The 20,115-nt window shown below is 36.2% G+C and overlaps 1 protein-coding gene across 2 annotated transcripts in view; it reads right to left on the bottom strand.

The window, feature by feature from the left end:
• The window catches only part of EDIL3 (EGF like repeats and discoidin domains 3), a 392,981-nt gene that overhangs the window by 86,746 nt on the left and 286,120 nt on the right, over positions 1 to 20,115 (bottom strand). For both annotated transcript variants that reach the window (XM_006197636.4, XM_006197637.4), the window contains 2 exons: positions 19,120 to 19,264; positions 14,748 to 14,932 (listed from right to left, as the gene is read on the bottom strand). In XM_006197636.4, coding sequence (XP_006197698.1) covers positions 14,748 to 14,932; positions 19,120 to 19,264 — 330 coding nt within the window. The remainder of the gene's footprint in view (positions 1 to 14,747; positions 14,933 to 19,119; positions 19,265 to 20,115) is intronic.

The raw sequence follows: 20,115 nt of genomic DNA, 5'->3' as shown, positions 1-20,115 counted from the left end.
CTCTTGGAGTGTCTTTCCACATGTGGCAGGTTGGGGACAGTCTCCACCTAGCCTGTCCCTGAATTTCACACCTGAGGGTGGACTGGTAGCTCCAAGGAGCTGGTGGCTCCAAGGTGGTTGGGAGTTTCTGGTTTCTTCTTCACCTCTCCACAAAGCCTCTCTAATAATCATTTTCTCATAAATTATGGTGGGCTTGCTCTACAAGGGTAGCTTAAAGGAATGTCTCCTGCCTCTGCCTCCACCTTCTCTGTGACAATTCCAACAAGATACTCCCCTTTTACAAGGAAGTTCTGAACTCCTCCCTAAAGAACTCAGCTGCACTGAGTGAAGGCAAGACTATGTTGGCAGCTCCTATTACAAATATCTGGTTAGACTGAGATTGCTCCCCAAAGGCAGTGACTTTCCAGAAAGAAACCTGGGCTAATCAAATCATAGATAATCTCACAAAGTGGGTAGGTGAGAGAAGTTCTATGGCATGTTTCAGATAGTTAAGAAGAACTATTGAGAAAAAATCCAGAAGTCTAGGCAGCTTTTGGAATATATGAAGTAATCCAACTGACGGCTAAGGAGACAAAGGAATCTGTGTTTCCTCCTTTCCCGTGTCTTGCGATTAAATATAATACAGTCACAGCATTCGGGGTCAAAATTGGTTCTACTGATGCTAATCTCTAGAGTTTCTGTTTTAATGCTAGCGAAAAGGAAGGGAGGGGACACACATGGGACACTTAGCCTATTCCAGGCACCTTGATTTGAGTCTTATATTGGTAGTGTCTCAAGATCATTTTTAAAAACATCTGTTACTGTGTGATACTTTAACTTCCATAATTTCACTAGCTATATATACATTTCATACTCAGAGAATTCAGTCTTCCAACAGCCCTGTGCAGTGGGCATTTACTACATTTCCCAGATGAACAAACCAATGCTCGGGGGGGAAAGACCATTTCCAGTATCATTCAGGGGACCAGGAGTTAGGTCTGTGTCTGTCTTTTTATAACATCAATTCACTGAGCCAAAAATGTCTGAAGATCTTAAATGCCATCTAATGGTAATTTCTACACACTGTAGACACAATATCCCAAATGTCATTAAGAGTCATGCAGCGGCATTCCTGGCAAATTCAGACTATTCCCATGATGAAAATTATTATACTGAGTTCCAATATATTGAAGAAACACCGACTTCCAGCATTTATCACCTGGTGGATCCAAAAAGGTTCATCTTATCTCCAGAAATTCACTAAACACAGAAGCACCAGGATAAAGAATAGCTTCTCTCTTTTTTTTGAAGGGATTAGTAATTTTGAAGTAGAAGTCAATTTAAGCATATTGTCTGGGAGTTAATAAACTACTGGCTTTCTAATATCTATTCATCTTGGAATGTAGGCAGAGTGCAAAACAATCACAGGTGAACACTTTATTAAAACCATTATCTATTGACTAAATCATCACTATATCAGCATCGTAACTTGTTCAATTATAGATTCCAGAGGAAAGACGGTTGTTGAAAGTCTGAGATGGAGTGAAAAAAAGGTTGCCAGATTTAGCAAAATAAAATAGAGGCTGCCCAGTTAAATTTGAATTTCAGATAAACAATCTTATTTTTGTGTGTGTGTGTAAGTATGTCCCTTGCAATATTTGGGACACCCTTATATTAGACAAGTATTCATCATTTATTCTTAACTAAGCATTCTATATTTTTTTAATTTGACAACCTTAAAGAAAATATGCTATATAGTTTCACCGGGAACTGGTTTATTATGATATAAAATAATAGTAACTAACATTTTTATGGTAATTATTTGTAAGCACTTTACTATGTTAATTCATTCAGTCCTTAACACAAGCCTGTAAGATAGATACTGCTTTTACCATTTAGAAAATGAGACTGCTGAGACGCTAGCAGGGTGAGTCACTCGTCCATAGCACAACTAGTTAGTGGTGGAGAAAGGGTTTGAACCCCAATAGCTCTGCTGTACAGTCTGTCATCTAACAGTTATAAAATACTGTTTCTTATCAAATATGTACATTAATTTAAAATTAACTCCATAAACTGCACATACATGTACAGGTTTTGAAAACATTCAACAGACTTTTAACAAGTGCCTACTTTAAGCAGGGCCTCCTGTATCAGATAAAACCAGTGAATTCAATACTCCATCTTCACTGGACATATTTTACTCTCTTCTAGTGGTACTTCAGAAATTGGTAGTGTCTCCTGGTCATTGTTAGGAATATTTGCTACTGTACTACACACATCAAAAGACCAATTAACAAAAGTCCGTGATTATTTAAATTCCATAATTCCATATACTAGACCTTTTCTTCAATCTAGCCATCTACCTTCTCACCTACCTATATTTCATAGCCAGAAAATACTAGAGATACAGAAACTAATGCAGATCCTCTTTCTCAGATTTGAGATCTGGTTCTATGTGTGTTTGATATACCTTACTTCTGACAGAGGTAGGAGAAACTAAAGATTTGTTGTTGGATTCACTCATTTCACAGAAGTCAAGTCAATATAAATGGCTGAATTTTTGAATTCTGCATACTGCTATCATGACGTTTCTTTAATTTGAAGTATCCTGATACTCTACTCCTAAACTGCAATTAGATTTATACTCAAATAATTTTCAAGTCAACATGTCTAAGCAAGTCCCATTAAAATAGTTGCCTCTAAATGAATATGTTTTTCAGTCAAGCCACAAATTACCAACTCCTTTTCTCTCAAGTTTCACCTTGTGCAAGAATCTCTGGCTATATATCCCGAAATGTACATTTCTGCCCAAACTAGATCTAGTGACATCTGAGTCTCTGGGGAGGGGATTTGGGAACCCGCATTTTCAGCCAGCTCATGCCAGTTCACTGGATGCAGGAGGTCTCTAAACCACACTTTGAGAAAATGACTTTGACCCCAACATCCAAAAAGACAAGCAGCTGGTGTGTGCTTTTTCCCACTGAGGGCTTTAAAGCTGCTTTATTTTTAGAATTTCCCCTATTTCCCATTACAGAGCTTTGAGGCAGCTGTAGAAACATACCTATATATATTTAGTGTTATATTCTAAGTACTCTTAGATCCATTATCTTGTACATACAGCTCCTCCCACATCATCAGGCATATGCCTTCCAGAACAGATGGGTCCTGCGGTACTCATGAAGGGCCATCAAATCCTACAGCTTTGGGGATTAAAATCCAAAGTGCTTCTCATGAAAGAAACAAAGGCTGAGCTTCGAATGGGTGATAGAATGTTGGGAGAAGGGAGAGAGGGGACTCAGTGCTTAACTGGAATAATAGTCAATTACTGTTGTTTTTATTTTATTCATTTACTTTAAGCCCTCTTAACTATATTTGGTTTTGTTAACTATGCTGCACATAAAATGGTAATAATAATAATTTTACAGTTCCCCAATGATAATTGATACAATGTTGAATGCAATCAACAATATTTTATTTTATTTTTAATTTTAAAACTATGGATATCCTATAAATTAGTACTAATTAATAATGATTATATGTAAGTATCTCTTGGTTTTTTCTCTTTCTTATAATGGATAACCTTGATGAAATGCTTTTTATCTGTTTTTAGCTTTCTCTATTAAAAGTCACAGAGCAGTTAGAAGAAAAAAAATGTATGGGACAATAGAAATCATATTCAAAGAGACTGCAGCCTGATTTCTTAAGTTAGGAAAATCTGCAAGGAATACATTTGTAAAACAATGATGATTTCATAGTTCCAAGTTCACGTTGCTCAAAAGAGGTGAGTGCTACAAAATGTCTATTGAGTGAGTTTAGTATCCCATTTTACTGTAAAACAGTGACTATCCTAATATGAATCCTGTATTACAGTTCAATGCATGTCAGGGACAGAAGTCTCTCTCATTGAAACGAAGAGATAGAATTTTACACTGTGAACAGAGAGAAGGCAAAGCCAAAGGGTCTGAACCTTTGCAGGAGGAAGAACTTACAGTTTAGTTATTTAAAAGTAAGTTCCAATGAAAATCTATCATTTTAAGTGAGAGGGAAATGAATTTTAAGGAAAATTATCAAATGCACTTTTCAACAAATGAGAAATTTTTTTTTACCACTCACGTTGACAAGTATTTGTGTGCTATTATAAACTTCTGTAGCTAATAGGCCCATTAGCTCATAGGAACTGTTTCTTAATAGGCAAAACTGTTCACATGTTACTTTCTGTATTTAGACTGACCAATGCACAGAGCTCATTTTAACGTGGGCTGACCACTGCTCCGGCACATCTGGAATACCTGTAGCTATGTGCAACATTCTTTTTGAAGAGGAAATGAAAAAATGCTTTGAATTCATTTAGGCAATTTTTAAATGCTTGGTTTGTACGTATATGGACGTGGAACTGATGAAATTGTTTGTGATACTGAGTAGGTCTATCACAAAAATTGAAGAATGCAGTGAATTGGAAAATCGTATTTCCAAATATGCATATTTTGCATATATTTTGCTGTACTGAAAAAAAACATGAAAATTATGAACAAAATTCATGAAAAACAAGCTACTAAGGTTAGATTTCATTCTACCTGATGTCAAATGCAAACAGCCATGAAAAAATGGCACTCAGTGGAAAAGAGAGAAACCAGATTTTTAGGTCAAGTTCTTACATTTATAGGATTAAGTCATATAATCACTATAAATTGTTTCTTTCATGTTTTGGGATAGAATACACAAATAATTAAATGTACCCAGATTATTATAAAGACACAGATTATTAGAAAAGCCTTTTGAAAACAAAGTGTTAGAGAAATGCAATTTAATTAATACAGGATATTCTGAAGTGGTTACTGGGGATGTTAAGATAGTTATTTTTAAAAAGCACTTTGTGATCAAAGGAGTTTGAAAATCACCAAATAAAACAAATCTCTTTCCTATAGAAGTCTGAAACATTCTATGTTAATATTCATCTGAATCAGTAAGAATGGAGAAAAGGATAAACACTTTAATAAGTACATTTCAGCACAGAATCCTTTTCTTTGTTGGTAGGGAAGAGAACTCTATGGAAGCAGTGTTTTTCATGGTACGTCTGGGAAAATGCTGATAAAATTGATCACTAGAGAGAAAGGCAACTTAATTTTTTTATGGTGCTGCATTTTTAGGATCAAAGAATTATACACATTATCCTCATTTTATCATTTCATAATCAGACTGAGAAAGAGAGAACCTTTGGAAACTCTGGGTCTGTAGTCAGGAGGGCTGCATTCTGGTAGTGGAACTATCTGAAGAAAAGAAGCATCTGGAAAAAGAGAAACTGTAAGTGCCAGGACCAGGAGCTAAGAGAGCTAAGACTGAGGTCAGCTATGACAGCACTGAGAAGTCTGATAGTCAAGGGGGCATCAGGTGGCCCTTTGAGAGCCAGGGCAGGGCTGAAACTCCAAAAGGATAAGAATAAGCCAGTTATAAATTAACCTTCAAGGGGCAGCTGGAGCTGGAATGCAAGATCAAAGATTAGACAAACTAAACAGGGACCCAGGAAAGCTCAGATAAGAAGAGGGCACAGGAAGAGGACAGCCAGATGTGCACCAGGACTCGCAGGAAACAGTGGGCAGACCAAACGCAGAGAGCAGCAATGGATACCTTGACAGACCTGGGCAAGGAGCCTAAGTGATGAGTGAAGAAGTCAAAACTCTGATTGACCTTGATACTCAGGGCACAGTCCTGGCCAAGGAAATTGTTATCTATTTCCCTCTGAAAAATACACTAATTCCAGAAAGTGATTCATTGGAAGCTAATGAATTAGCAGGCAGATATGTCCTTAGGCACATCTTAAAGGATCGCAGAGAAAATTCTAACCAAAGGTTAGTACCGAAATGGGCATGGCCAGGTGGACCAACCCTTTCCAGGAGACATACTGTGCTGGTGAACTACAACATAAAACAAAGACATTAGAAATTTAGAAGTCACTTCACTAAGGCATGCTTTCTCTACAGAAATGCTAATTTAATAGTGAGAGAGAAAATGAATGCAGTATTTGCAATTAATAAATTTATTTTATGTTGACATTAGCTAGCAAATAAATACTCCATAAATGGAAGATACTTTAATCATGAATGTAAATGAAAACTGAATGACCTATTCATCACAGCACCACTGGCTTTGAAGAGAAATGACAAAGATCCTTAGGATAAACCAAAATAACGAGTTCAGGTGAGATTAACTTAGACCAAGAGTGCCGGGCAGAGCAGTGTGGCCTAAAGCATGGTGTCTGCACACAGGACGCACCATCAAGTTACAGGAAGAAGAAGTTAGAATTTCCACCCTATTTCCTATTTGTTTTATCGGAAACCAAAATCACAGAAATTAGGTTTTCTAAATATCATGTGTATGTGTTCAGCGTTTACTAACACTGTGAGGGGTATACAATTTTTACAGTGTGGAACCCCAAATTTAGAGGGCAGGCTGAATCCACAGAAAATACCAGAAGCTCTCCTTCAAGAAATGTGTGGCCAGGGCTCTGCTGGTCAGCGCCGGGCACTGCATGAGCTTCCTAATTCAGCAAACATTCCCTGAGAGAAGGAGGCAGTTCCCTCACTAAGTGGTCCACAAAACGCTGCGGTAACAATCATCGCGTGGACTCCCTGGCGTGTTGAGTTCCCCTCATGCTGCTGACCGGCCGCGCAACCCTTAGCAAGCCTCTCAGACTCTCTGGGGCCTCGGAAAACATCCAGGAGTGACTTAGTCACTGCGAGGGCTGCTTGAAAGGCAAAATGAGATCCCTGATTCAAGTTGACTCTCATTCCCATTGAAAGCCTTTATAAACACTTATCTTATTTGAAACAGTATTCCCAAGTTCTAAATTTTATTCCTCGGCATATTTGAAGTTCATATCTTCAGAATGGTTCCTACTCTTGTAACTGTATTTTGCTAATACAAAGATAACTAATATGTCACAAATTAAAATTCATTTGCACACAAAGGAATCGGAAGTCATTTAATTCTCATTATCATAAAAAAACATGAACGGGCCTGCTGTGTACACACAGTTCTTACAAGCCCTGCTGTTCAGGTTTTCAATGCTTCAAATATGGCTTTTAAGCAAAAGCATCAAACATCCCACATTTCCGTGAATTGCCTTTGGAATGTTGAATCCATGACAGTTAGTGCATCAATAATCATACCTGCAGGCAGACGTAGTGCTGGATACATCTTTCAGTTCCTTGTACCTGGTATTATACTTTGTTATAATAGATGTCTCAAAAATATATATTTGAATTAAAAAAAAAAAACAAAACAAAATTATGAAGCTGTTCATAAGAACCTCCAAAACCACAAAGTCTCCATCCAATTTTCATGTACCGTCGAAGCCTGCCTTCCCCAAACTGCCACTTGCACTCAATCTAATCTCCTCCTTCCCTGCCACCAGAAGCTGCTGCTTTGTGTATTTTTCATGAGGTGCTATATGCAGATGCTAATGTATTAGTACTTCCTAATGGCTTGTGTCATTGCCTTGTCTTAAGTCTTTTCTTTCAAGCTGTTTATAGCGAGCTATAATACAAAGAAACAACTCAAAATTGGAATGCGTGGAAGGAAAGGGGCAATATTTTGGGTATTAAGTAGACATAATACACATAATGTAAAAGTTTACCTTTTAAAGGTTAATTTTAAGGTTATACTGCTGCATCCACAACACTAAATAAATCATATGATGTCTTTTTGTTAACTTCACCAGAAGTTATCTGGTGGGCCTGGTAAATTTCTAATTACTTTGGATTTAGTCAGTCATCATTTAGATACTAGAATCTTAGTGATGTGACAGTTTTTAAAGGGGGGAAGGTTGACTGGGAGGTGATCTTTTTTGCAATACCTACGTTTTAGGTGAAGAAGAGAAAAAACTGAACCCAGAGTATTGATGTGATTTGTCAGTCTTCAAAACCAGACTTTTGGCATTTGGTCTATTAGTACTGAATTATGTACTCCCTCTAACTACACTGATGCTGATGCACTTTCCTTGGCCCTCCAAGTACTTTTTGTATAAATACCCTATTCAATTTTGTTTTGCTCATTGAAAGTTTTTTTTTCTAATTAGATCATGGAGATTCCCTTTGATATTATAAAATTATTTAAAAATTTAAAGATGAATTTATAATCCAAGCCAAGTATGGAGTTCTTGGATTCAATTCATACACTCCAAAATATATTACCATGTATGAAAGATGGGAGTGGCTTCACAATCCTACATAAATTAAGTTTCATTATTTGATCTCTTTTAGATCTGCTTTATAACTGCACCTTTCATGCAGGCTTACTGTTTATTATACATGAAATATTGAAATAGTGAATTGGAAACCAGAATATCCCTTCATATTGCCAAATGTTTCCCAGTGGCTTAGAGGTCCCTTGATCCTTGAAAACCTTTCCTTTAGGTTTTCTGTAAATAAACTGTCCAGAAGGCAAGGGAAGTTATTGGCTTTAAAGAAGTTACAAATTTTATGGCTAGAATACTTCCTTTCAAAAATCTGAAATGGACTAAATTAAATAAGGCTTATTTAATTTGAAAACCTAAATTCAATTGCTTTTTTACATATTTCCACAAAATTGGTATTGAAATGAAGCTGTGGAGGGTTAGCTGCAATTCTGACAAAGGTCAGCATTAAAATGCGCAGGCTAACAATTCTATTAATTCTACTAATTTGGTTGAAATACTATACAGACTATCTTAAATTAGCAAATGTCTCATGAAATAGACCAAAAAGTCATTTCCTAGGTGACAATGTGAAATTTTCCTTCCTGTTAGTCATTTATAGTATGCTATACTTCATGAAATCCAAAAAAAATTCGGTAGATTCAATTACAGAAGATGAATTATCCATTTTCTATAGTCACCACCAGTTGGACAATGAATATATAAACACTGTATTTACCGTAAGAGAATCTAGGATGTCTTATTTTAAAAAGGTTTTAATCAATCCAAATTAACTTGTAGAGTGCTTGTTGTTTAGATGCATCTAATATAGCAAAATATTTCTTCACAATTTATAAAATTATTATCAATAATGCTCCTACTCCTGACAGAATGTCACTAAACATCTCAACTTTATGCTGAATTTTAATCAGTTTGTATAATCTGAAAATAAACAAAAAGAGGATTTATCCAATCTGCTGAAAAGCCACTGAAAGAGAATATTTAGAGCACAAAACTATTCAAAAAAGAATACGATTTCAGTAGAGAACATTGCCAAATGATGTAATGTTCATTTTAAGTTATTAATAATAGTATTACTACTCTCAGGTAAAGAATATGAAAAATAACTGATGCTGCTTAGGTTAAAATATTTAAAAATTTTCATTTGCCAATGCAAATTTATGTAATTTATCAACATTACTCACAATTTGCAACTGATCTAATAATATGTTACTTTACATTTCACAGTTTCATTGGAAATTCTCTTTTGGAAGAAGCTAAGAACAGATGCATATCTCCATTCTTGGTTATAAAAGGCGGTGTCAGATTACGAGCTCCTGAGGCTTCAGAAGCCACCAGAAAGAGAAAGGGAGCTACTTGTTGATGGGTACCTACATGCATTGTCTCTGTTTTGTCATTTGTTTCATTTAATCTACCTTAAAACCCAACAATATTTCTGTGTTTTTCTTTAGAAACTAAGCACAGGAGGTAACAGTCTGATTCTAAAAGATCTCTGTAAATTAAATGTCACTTTATTTTATTTTAAGGATTAAAATCCAAGCCAATCGTGTGTTAAACGTCCAACTGTGAGTCTGGAACGATCGGCTTATGACCCCTCAACGGAGATGTAGGTAAGACTTTTTGAAAGAGAGAAAATGCAGTTTAACCTTTGCAGGCTTTTGGAAAACACACTGGTAGAACAATATGCTCAAAGTTTCAGAGACCATCAAACATTTCAAGTGATGGGACAATGTTTGTTCATAGGTCTGAGATATGCTTCTCACTTTGGACCACCTGTGGACTTCACACATATTCATAAAGGAATAGCATCATGCTTTTATGATTAATAGTAGTTCAAGGAAGCTAATCAGTTAGGTAAGATCACTTCTAAAAGAAAAACACAAGAAGTTTTGCTTGAGAAACTTCTGAGATTTTGACCTTAGAGAAGAGACTGGAAGAAACATTAGACCCATAATAAGAATAAAATGTTAAATTGATATTTGAATACTTAAGAATTCCCTAAATGAATGTATATGAATTCCTTAAAATATACCACAACTGGGTAAAGGGTGTTTTGGGGGGTTTCATTTACAACAACTGTATTTCCAGGTATTATCTGATCAAGTTTTGGAAAAACCTACCAAACTGAAATAAAACTTATTATTAGGGAGTTACATAAATAGTTTGCATATGAAAGAAATTTCTCAAAAAACAATTAGCAGGAGACTGATAATGAAGGAAGAGAATTTAAATGACCAACACAGTTTCTCTTCTGAAGAGCTATTTCTCAGAAGTGATGCATCTTAGTTAAGAACACAGCCAAAATTATAAAATCAGAAGCCTCCAGAAAAGGATAAAAATTGATTCTATATCAACAATTCAAAAACAGAGTCACTCTATACACTATCTATAAAAATATTAAGCTTCTTGTCAACAAAGATACTAACGAGTATAACTATGTCTAGTTGAACAGATTATATTCTCTTGAGGAGAAGACACTAAAAATAGTCACAATTTTGGAGCACTTTCTTGAATGGTATCAAAAAAGGGAAAATAAAAATAAGACGTCAATTTACCTTAGCTTGGAGATTCTGAATATGTTCTGATACAACAAAATATAGACATATACTGGAAGAACCGGTCCTTGGATTGACAGAAAATCTGTCACCCACAGAATGAATCAATTTCAGCATGCAGGTGACTTTAAGAGGACAGATGAAAAGCCATCTTAAAAAAGTGATGGATAGAGGTTTGCATTGAACATTACACTCTGATTTGTGTAAAAACAGTTGTTTTATTTTTGTCTTTCTAAAGAAATTTGCCATTGGCAACACCTTTATGTGGATATTTCGAGAGTCTACCAGCCTGACTGAATTACTTATGGGGTGTAAAATATTTTGTCTTATTCCACATGGCATTATGACTCACAAATAATATTAGCCATACCCAGCTAATATGAGATATGACTGGAATGTTTCCAATTTTAAAAATATTACACAGAGGCAAAGAACAAGTTTAACTTCACCATTCAAGTCTAACAAATGGAAGGGTTATTTTCCACGGTGTCTTCAAATTAAGAACTTGAAAAGTTCATAAAGGCTATGTATTATAAAAATCAGTTCCTTTACTAGTAAGGCCACATCTTAATAAAAAATTTTAGGTTTCTTTTTCAATTACTATTTTAAAATTTGAGAATAAACAAATGGGACCTAATGAAACTTACAAGCTTCTGCAGAGCAAAGGAAACCAGAAGTAAAACAAGAAAACCTACGGAATGGGAGAAAATTTTTGCAAGTGAAACCTACAAAGGCTTGATCTCCAGAATATATAAGCAGCTCATACGACTCAATAAGAAAAAAATAAACAACCCAATCCAAAAATGGGCAGAAGACCTAAACAAGCAATTCTCCAAGGAAGACATACAAATGATCAAAAAGCACATGAAAAAATGTTCAATATCACTAATTATCAGAGAAATGCAAATCAAAACTACAATGAGGTATCACCTCACACCAGTCAGAATGGCCGTCATTCAAAAATCCACAAGTGACAAATGCTGGAGAGGCTGTGGAGAAAGGGGAACCCTCCTACACTGCTGGTGGGAATGCAGTTTGGTGCAGCCACTGTGGAAAACAGTGTGGAGATTCCTCAAAAGACTAGGAATAGACTTACCATATGACCCAGGAATCCCACTTCTGGGCTTGTATCCAGAAGGAAATCTACTTCAGGATGACACCTGCACCCCAGTGTTCATAGCAGCACTATTTACAATAGCCAAAACATGGAAACAGCCTAAATGTCCATCAACAGGTGACTGGATAAAGAAGATGTGGTATACTTATATAATGGAATACTACTCAGCCATAAACACCGACAACATAACGCCATTTGCAGCAACATGGATGCTCCTAGAGAATGTCATTCTAAGTGAAGTAAGTCAGAAAGAGAAAGAAAAATACCATATGAGATCGCTCATATGTGGAATCTAAAACACAAAAACAAAAACAAACAAACAAACAAAAACAAAGCATAAATACAGGACAGAAATAGACTCATGGACAGAGAATACAGACTTGTGGTTACCGGGGGGTAGAGGGTGGGAAGGGATAGACTGGGATTTAAAAATTGTAGAATAGATAAACAAGATTACACTGTATAGCACAGGGAAATATACACAAAGTGTTATGATAAATCACAGAGAAAAAAATATGACAATGAGTGTGTATATGTCCATGAATGACTGAAAAATTGTGCTGAACACTGGAATTTGACACAACATTGTAAAATGATTATAAATCAATAAAAAATGTTGAAAAAAAATAAAATTTTAGGATCCTAGCAGGTGATCTCTTAAATTGGGGATCAAAATTATAGGCAGTATAGGCCCAAATCACTAACTTGAATAATACTGAAATCCATTCATTCATTCTTTCATTCAACGGTATTTACTGAATGCCTACCATATGTCAGGTGTGGTGACAGGTATTTAGTTAGGTATGAGACAAGAGGTTGAGAAAGTAAACAAAATAAAGATGTGGTTCCATCCCTTCTGGAGCAAATAATCTAGTGTGAAAACACCATTTCCAGTACAGCATGATAATATGACAGTGAGAGAATTACAGACGACACGGTAATATCCAGGGGACAACTCAGGCCAGATTTGCTGTGGGATGGAGGTGGCAGCAAAGCCTTCCCAGAGGAAAGTACATCTAAACTATACTTGAGGGATTTAACCAACAGAAGGCTGGGGATGCTGTGGGCAGGGGTCTTTCCAATCGTTTCCTCTAGGAAGAGGACATTTATAAAGGAACAACTGAAGCAGATTCAGAAGTGTGGTAAGAGTTGAAATGCAGCCAAGCATGCAAAGACTTTTAGGCTACATTAAGGAATCGGCACTTTATTCTGAGGCTGATAGGGAACAGTTGAAGAGCTTTTTAAAAAAGGAGCAAAAGAATCACATTTACATTTTAGAAAAAAAAAATCACACTGGTTACAATTTGGGAAATAGGTTTTTACAGAGTAAGGCCAGAAACCAGAAGCCTGGTTGGAAGGCTTCTGCAAAAACCCAGGTGAAAGAGGGTGGTAGATCTTGGAAGTGGCAGAGGGGGTGGTGAGAAGGGAAAAGGATTTTTAAGTCACTGAATCCTTTCTTCAGTTGTCGAAATTACCAGTACTTGCTAGATGAGTTAGTGTGAGTGTGTGGAGTTGGTGAAAGTGAGGTTGTCAGGAAGGTCACAGGCTGGGGAAGGGTGGCCTGGAGGACAAGGGGACACAGCAGCTAGAAGGATGAAGGGAGACAAAGCATGATGCCATGCACACCAAATAAATGGAATGGTCTATGACAGAGGTAATGTCTTAGGAGTATGACGGTGTGTTGCTCACTCAGGCACCATCACTATTTTTCATAGTATGTGATGCTTCCTACATGCATCACAACATTTGTCAAACGAATGATTTAACTCAGTAGCTCTGCTACATTGTAAGACAAGGACATGAGGCTGGGTTCTGGGATGACAAATCTATCTTGTGTTCCATATATATGGCCTATCCTCACAAAGCTCATAGAAAAGGAAAAGGAGAAAGACATACGTAATTATCTATAATGCCTGGTAACGAAAGAACTTAATATAACTTCAGCTCAGTAAGGCTCCAGATAGAATGTTAGGGGAAAGTAAAGAAAAAAGTGATTATTTCTATAAGACTAGGGAACATGAAGGCCAAGAAAGCAAAGACTGAGAAGAGACCACTGGAAATTTCAGGTCACTTGGAAAGAACAGTTTCATGTGTGGCAAGTCTGCTTTGATATAGGGCGACATTTGTGATTTTAATTATTTTCATGATTTCCAGAAATACTATGAATTACCACATCTTTGAAACTCTTAAACGCAGCCTAAAAATCAGTAAGAGGAGAACTCATAGCTTTCCAAAAAAAAAAAAGACCTCATTATGGAAATAAGCCGTCTTACTTTTCTTAGCCACAGAAGACATTAACAAATTTGTGCATACTTATAAATACTCCACACATAAGTGCATTTTAAGAAGACTTAAAAAGCACTGACTGTAACCTAACCTCACGTGCAAATGATAAACACACTCCGCAGTGTGTATGCTTTCCTTCTATAAAGCCCTCTTATGAAAATGTAATCAAATTGCTCAGTTGCTTACCAACCACCAGTAAAGAGCTAATAAGTCATGAGTCATGATTCTACGGGAACAAGCTGCAGGTCAGTGGCATGATTTCAAGGCGGTATGGATTCCTGCTGTGATGCTTTCAAACCAAGACTGACACAAAGCATTAGAAAAGATGAGAGTTAAAATGCAAATGTTCTCATAATCAATCAAATTGACCTATACATAGTGTGGTCTGGTACACTCTGCTACATCAGTCTGACAGGAACATCCATAAATCAACACCAGAGCAAATATAACACGAGGACATGGATTCCTAAGGAATTTTTGTTTTACCAATTTAGTTAAGCCAAAGAAGAAGGCACCTTTAAATCAGTATGAAGGTAATGATTCCAACATTCACCTAAAAACAGGAAATCCTCTAAGGATGGGGAGCAGTGGGTACTGATATATTTTTGGAAAATATTACCTGTAACCATTGTGACTGGTCATTGTGGCCGGAGGTCCAGGCATTCACTTTGCCCTGCTTGTCCAGCCGAGCTTTCCTCGGTTCCCAAGTGAACATGTCCATATTGAGAGTTCTGAAGATGCTGGAGGCAGTGATCTGATAGTCTTGTATATGTCCTGATTTCATCCCCAGAGGCTCAGAACAGCCTGGGAGAAAACAAGAAGGGCTCTATGAGAAAAATAATTTATCACCGTGGAAGGTTTCTGCATTCATTTTGGACAGGCAAGAGAAGATTAAGCATAATGCTATTCATTCCCCAAAAGAGAGAGCATCTAAATTCAAAAAAAGGCTATAATCAGAAATAAATCTGCAACAAAATCGAAAGACAAGATAGCCAATTCAAGCTATTTTGTCTGAATATATTTTGGAAAAATTGAAAACAAGACGGACCATTCAAACTACTTTTCTGTGATAGATGATTTTGCAAAATGAAAACAATGCTGAAATGCTCTCTCCTGTCTCATTACTGATAGCCTCATGACTGTTTCCTGGTTTTCAGTGGTTTCATTGTGTCTTTAAAACTGGAACATTCTTCTCGCAAAGTATATTTGGTTGTCTTTTATTTGTTTCTATAATACTGCAAATGAAAATTCCCTCAGTACAAAGTCTATTTCACAAAATGCTCCAATGGTATATTCTTAACTGGACAGCATTTTGTTTTCTAAGAAATCTGTTCATCATTATCTTTGATTCTTACAGTATCACCACAGCTTCTTCTGGAAGGTAGGAAGCTCATATTTATTCCATGTATATCATGTGCCCAGCATTGTACAAGTGTAGAATTTAAACTAGTAGATGAGATTTTAAGAAAGCTAATTCTAGCAAAAACCATTAGTGGACAAGCCTTTTTATAAATTTTTATGTTTCAATCATTCTCAATAACCTCTAGTATTGGATATTTTTTGAGGATTCTCAAATCCAGGTTTGACATGGTACAAAATTTAGGTTTGTTTGTCCTTGTCCTTGAAAAATCTCATGTGTGAGTGTGTATATATACACAGTATTTCCCAATGTTGAATTGCAACTGTGACAAAATTATATTCACAAAGCTTGTAACAGGCAGCATGATTCTACTACCATATTAACCAGTGATTGAGCCTTCTATATGTAAACTTTTACATTTTGGCCAAGGAACACACAGGGTAAGTTTGTGCATCAAGAAAGTTAGGATAAAAGAGGAGACTTCTCTAATCAATGTCACCTCACACTCTCTTGGTCCCCTACTCACTAGCTGTGTGACCTTGTACCCATTATTTAACCATTCAGTGCCTCAGTCTTCTCATCTGTGAAATGGAAATAATAATAAAAATTGTCTTAAAGAATTGTTCTAAGAAGTAAGTTAATAAAGTATTTAGAAACAGTGCTGGTATATAGCTAGCATTCAGTAAATGTTAGCTATCTTTATTATTTCCATAAAGCTCATTACAACAGATGACAACATTAAGTCCCCAGATCAGAGTACTAAAGAATATCCTCTGACTGGTTGTAGTTTCTAAAACTAGACCATCTTAAGTCTAGGCTCTAAGAGAGGTGGTTTAGACTCTTCACTGATAAAATGAATTCTTAACTATAATTACTTGCTTTCTTTCCTAATCAGTCTAGATCCAGGGTTCCTTCTTGAGGCTCCTCCATGTTTGTCTTCACCCCCACCTTCTAACAAACTCCTATGCAAACATGACAAAAATGGACCCAGAGGGTTAGCCAATTGGATGTCTTAACTCAAGTCTTTTTGGGCTGTAGGATCATAGGAGACCTGTATTCTGAGTCCAATGATGAAAACAGTTCTAAATCCTAAATATAAATTCTGGAAAAGAAATATTTCATGACAGATCTCAAAGATTCTAGAAAGTTCTAAGATCTTAACAACATGCTATTTATCTTCAAGCAGTTCTAAGATAACATGATTTGTCTGTATTATGGATTTCTGACCAGTTCTTCTATTCCCACCAGCAACCCCCCATCTCCACCCGACTTGCTACCAAAGTCTCTGTAAAATTGCTTGGCTTGCAGAAGAGACACAAGGGAAAAGGAAAGGTAGTCGTTTTTCTCTTTTTGTGATAGAGCATAGTATCTGAAGTACTGAATAGAAGAGGGATACCTTTACTTTGACCATTTCTGCTTTGTTACAGATTCATTTCATTGCTCGCTCCGTTGTCTAGTACTTAGCCCAGAAAAAGTGCTGTATTCTTTGTTTAAAGAATGAATGATTATTCCTCTACTAATTGTAGTCATGATTCATTTCATTCTGAACATCTTAAATCATATCTCTTTCAGAGAATTTAGGGGTTTTTCTTTTTAAGTGTCTGAGACAAGCTTTACTGCTGATCTTCTAGGCAGGCTGAGAGATCTTGTAACAGTTTATTGAACACAATAAGGCAGCCTTGGGCTTTACAGTGCTGCACTGGATTGTGGGAAATAGTTTGGTGCATTATATTACTGTTTATTTCCAAGTGTTATAGTGAACTTGCTCGCCAATTTGCCTCACATCACGAATTCCCCTTCTTATCTGTATGACTTCGTATGTCTAAATTGACTCTTTTACCAGCATGGACAGCACCTGAACAAGATGAAGCATTACCAGCATAGGTGATTATTTCTATAGTGAGGTACCCTAGCTTTTAAAAGCATTCATCAAGAGATATTATTCTCTGCATGCATATTCAAAATCAGTTGGTGGGGTTGGGAGGTGGGGTATGGCTTCTTTTTAAAAACATAAAAATCTGTAAAGTGTCAGTTGTAACCTCTTGTCAAACTTGAAAATAAAATATATTCCTATCTTAGGGGTGTAACTGTGTCATGTCTAAGAGACTGGCCCTCATGAATCGAAAGACTGAAAAACTGGGGAAGGTAATATTAAGCAACTAAAATCCATGGGGCTTGCAGCAAACCTCAACATATTATGGCTTCCCCTCGATTGCTTTATGATGAATGACTGAGGGATGACACTGGCCTGCGATGATATGGTGACACACAATATAAACACTCTAGAGCAATCATTCTGCTGAGATTTACTGGTAGTCAATAAGTCTGAATTACCAAAATAAGGAAAACATCCCTATTAGGATAATTAATGGTACTAAAACTGTATGTTTGATTGCTTCCTAAAAGACACCCATATATAATATGAAAATGTGATTCTTAAAATAGATTCACTCATCTGCCCAAATGTTTTTCATTCCACTGAATGTAGTGCGTTCATTTAAGGTTTGGTTGTTTTCTGCTAGTAACTTCTATTTCCTTAAAAATCACTCCCTTTCTTGACATCACAAATAAACCTAAGAAGGGAATAGATTTGAAGTATGCATTTTAACCCACATGCAACCTTTTGAAATGAATATAAAGCTCTCTGTTCTCTCTTTGCAGGGATGTTTTCTCCTATTTTTAACTAAATGGTATTATTGTAAATGTGACAAAAGTCTCTCAGACTTGGAGGTGATGCTAAAAAGTAGGGCACACGTGAATTTTTTGTTTTCTTAAAAACACACTCGTCTGAACAGAATTTCAGGCAATAGGGGCAAAGATAAATGTTGATGTTAGAACTATAAGAACTACCATCAAAAATATAACACAGTGAAACACCTAGACGAGACTGTCTGCTTAGTTGAGAACCTAGCTACACTGAAAGTGAACCACTGTGAGATCTGCACATAAGGTCTACTACACCTTTGTATCTAGTCCTGATGCTCCTGGAAGACAAGGATTATTTAACTTTGAGTCCTTGGATAGATTATCTTTGTGTTCCATAATCACTGTTTGTACAATAAGCAGGTTACTAGATAAGAATGATCTAAGAATGAATTTAGAGTAGCAATCTGAGATCTACCATCTCCTTGGAAGGAATGTTAAGTTTGCATGTTTCATACAACCCCCCAAAAAGGACAAAACCAAATTCTCATGGTAGCTGGACAAAGATAAAGCTTACTTTTCTATACTGTAACCCTAAACATAACTGCAATTTGTGAGGTCAGGCAGACTCCAGTTTTTACTGAAATCCTGTCACAAACCATAAATCATAGTTACTATTAAAATCAAGAAACACATTTAAATTTGACAAAAGTTTTCAGAGTGAACATTTGTCGCACTTTCTTCAACCATTCAAAGAAATACACTGCCCCTTCTACATTAATTCTATCCTGTAGTGTGTTTTAGAACTTATTTATCCTGTACACACACATTCTCTTTCTTGCTTTCTCATTGAACCAAGCCCGGATATTCTGAAGCAGTAATGATTATCTATGGTGTCGAAAAATTGCAAGTTAAAAGCAGACCACCAACAAATACGCTTTTTTTCCCCCTTTAAAGAGGGTACAGGAATAGATAATATGAGACTCACCTGACAGCTCACATCCAAGAAGTTCCATTCTCAAAGTGCAGTGTCTTCGACAAACTTGGGGATAGAGTCTTACATACTGAGCTTTGATGGGGGGTGTGAAAGAGTTAGCGTAGGGTGTGTTGTTATCAACATTTCCACGGAACACCTGTGTAAAAAAATAATACAGAATTTAAAAATTTTAATTGCCGGGGTGGGTATACCTCAGTGGTAGAGCACATCCTTAGCATGCATGAGATCCTGGGTTCAATCCCCAGTACCTCCACTAAAATAATAATAATAATAATAATAATATAAAAAATTTTAAAAATTAATTGCAATAGATTTGTTTAAAGAAACCTGTTTTCATACAGTGACTCTATATACTACTCAACATAATCTTTCAAAAACTGGATTAAATAATTTAGGGGCCTGGAGCATTTCAGATGCACCTTGCCATCAGCTGTGAACATAAAACCTACAGATAAAATCCTAATTAAAGCTATAATATCACTGTGACCTATGGTTCAATCTCCACCCTACTACGATGGTCTTGTCAATTTAAGGCCAGTCCTTCAGAGCCAGGGAATGCTTCTTTCTTTTCTTTTTTTTTTTTTTTTTTGAGAAATGGGCACCTTAAATCTTTCAACTTAATTTGGGGTCTGGGTCTGCCTGATCATTTTGCTACTTGGTAGTTATAGTTTTTGTTTGTTTTTGTTAGAACTAGTCTTCACTACTGCTTCCTGATCACTGGGTTTCTCTCACGCTGTGATCAGATTTATGACATTTTAGGGTCTGATTCCCCAAGATTCGTTCCTTATTAGTCAGTTTCAGGTCACTAGATAAGAGACTCGTAATTCTTTATATATATATATCTCCAGTGAAAAGCTAATTTCCCTCTAAAACTTAAGTGCTAAAATGTGTTATTTTTAATTCTTTTAAATCTCATTTTCATTTTACCCTCTATATAAACTGGTAATCAGAAAACCTACATAGGTTTAATTTAAGAAGGTAATTTTT

This window comes from Vicugna pacos, chromosome 3 (assembly GCF_048564905.1).
Source record: "Vicugna pacos chromosome 3, VicPac4, whole genome shotgun sequence".
In the NCBI taxonomy this organism is placed as follows: Eukaryota; Metazoa; Chordata; class Mammalia; order Artiodactyla; family Camelidae; genus Vicugna; species Vicugna pacos.
The sequence above is the reverse complement of the archived record's forward strand: the minus strand, read 5'-3'. Positions and strand labels throughout refer to the sequence as shown.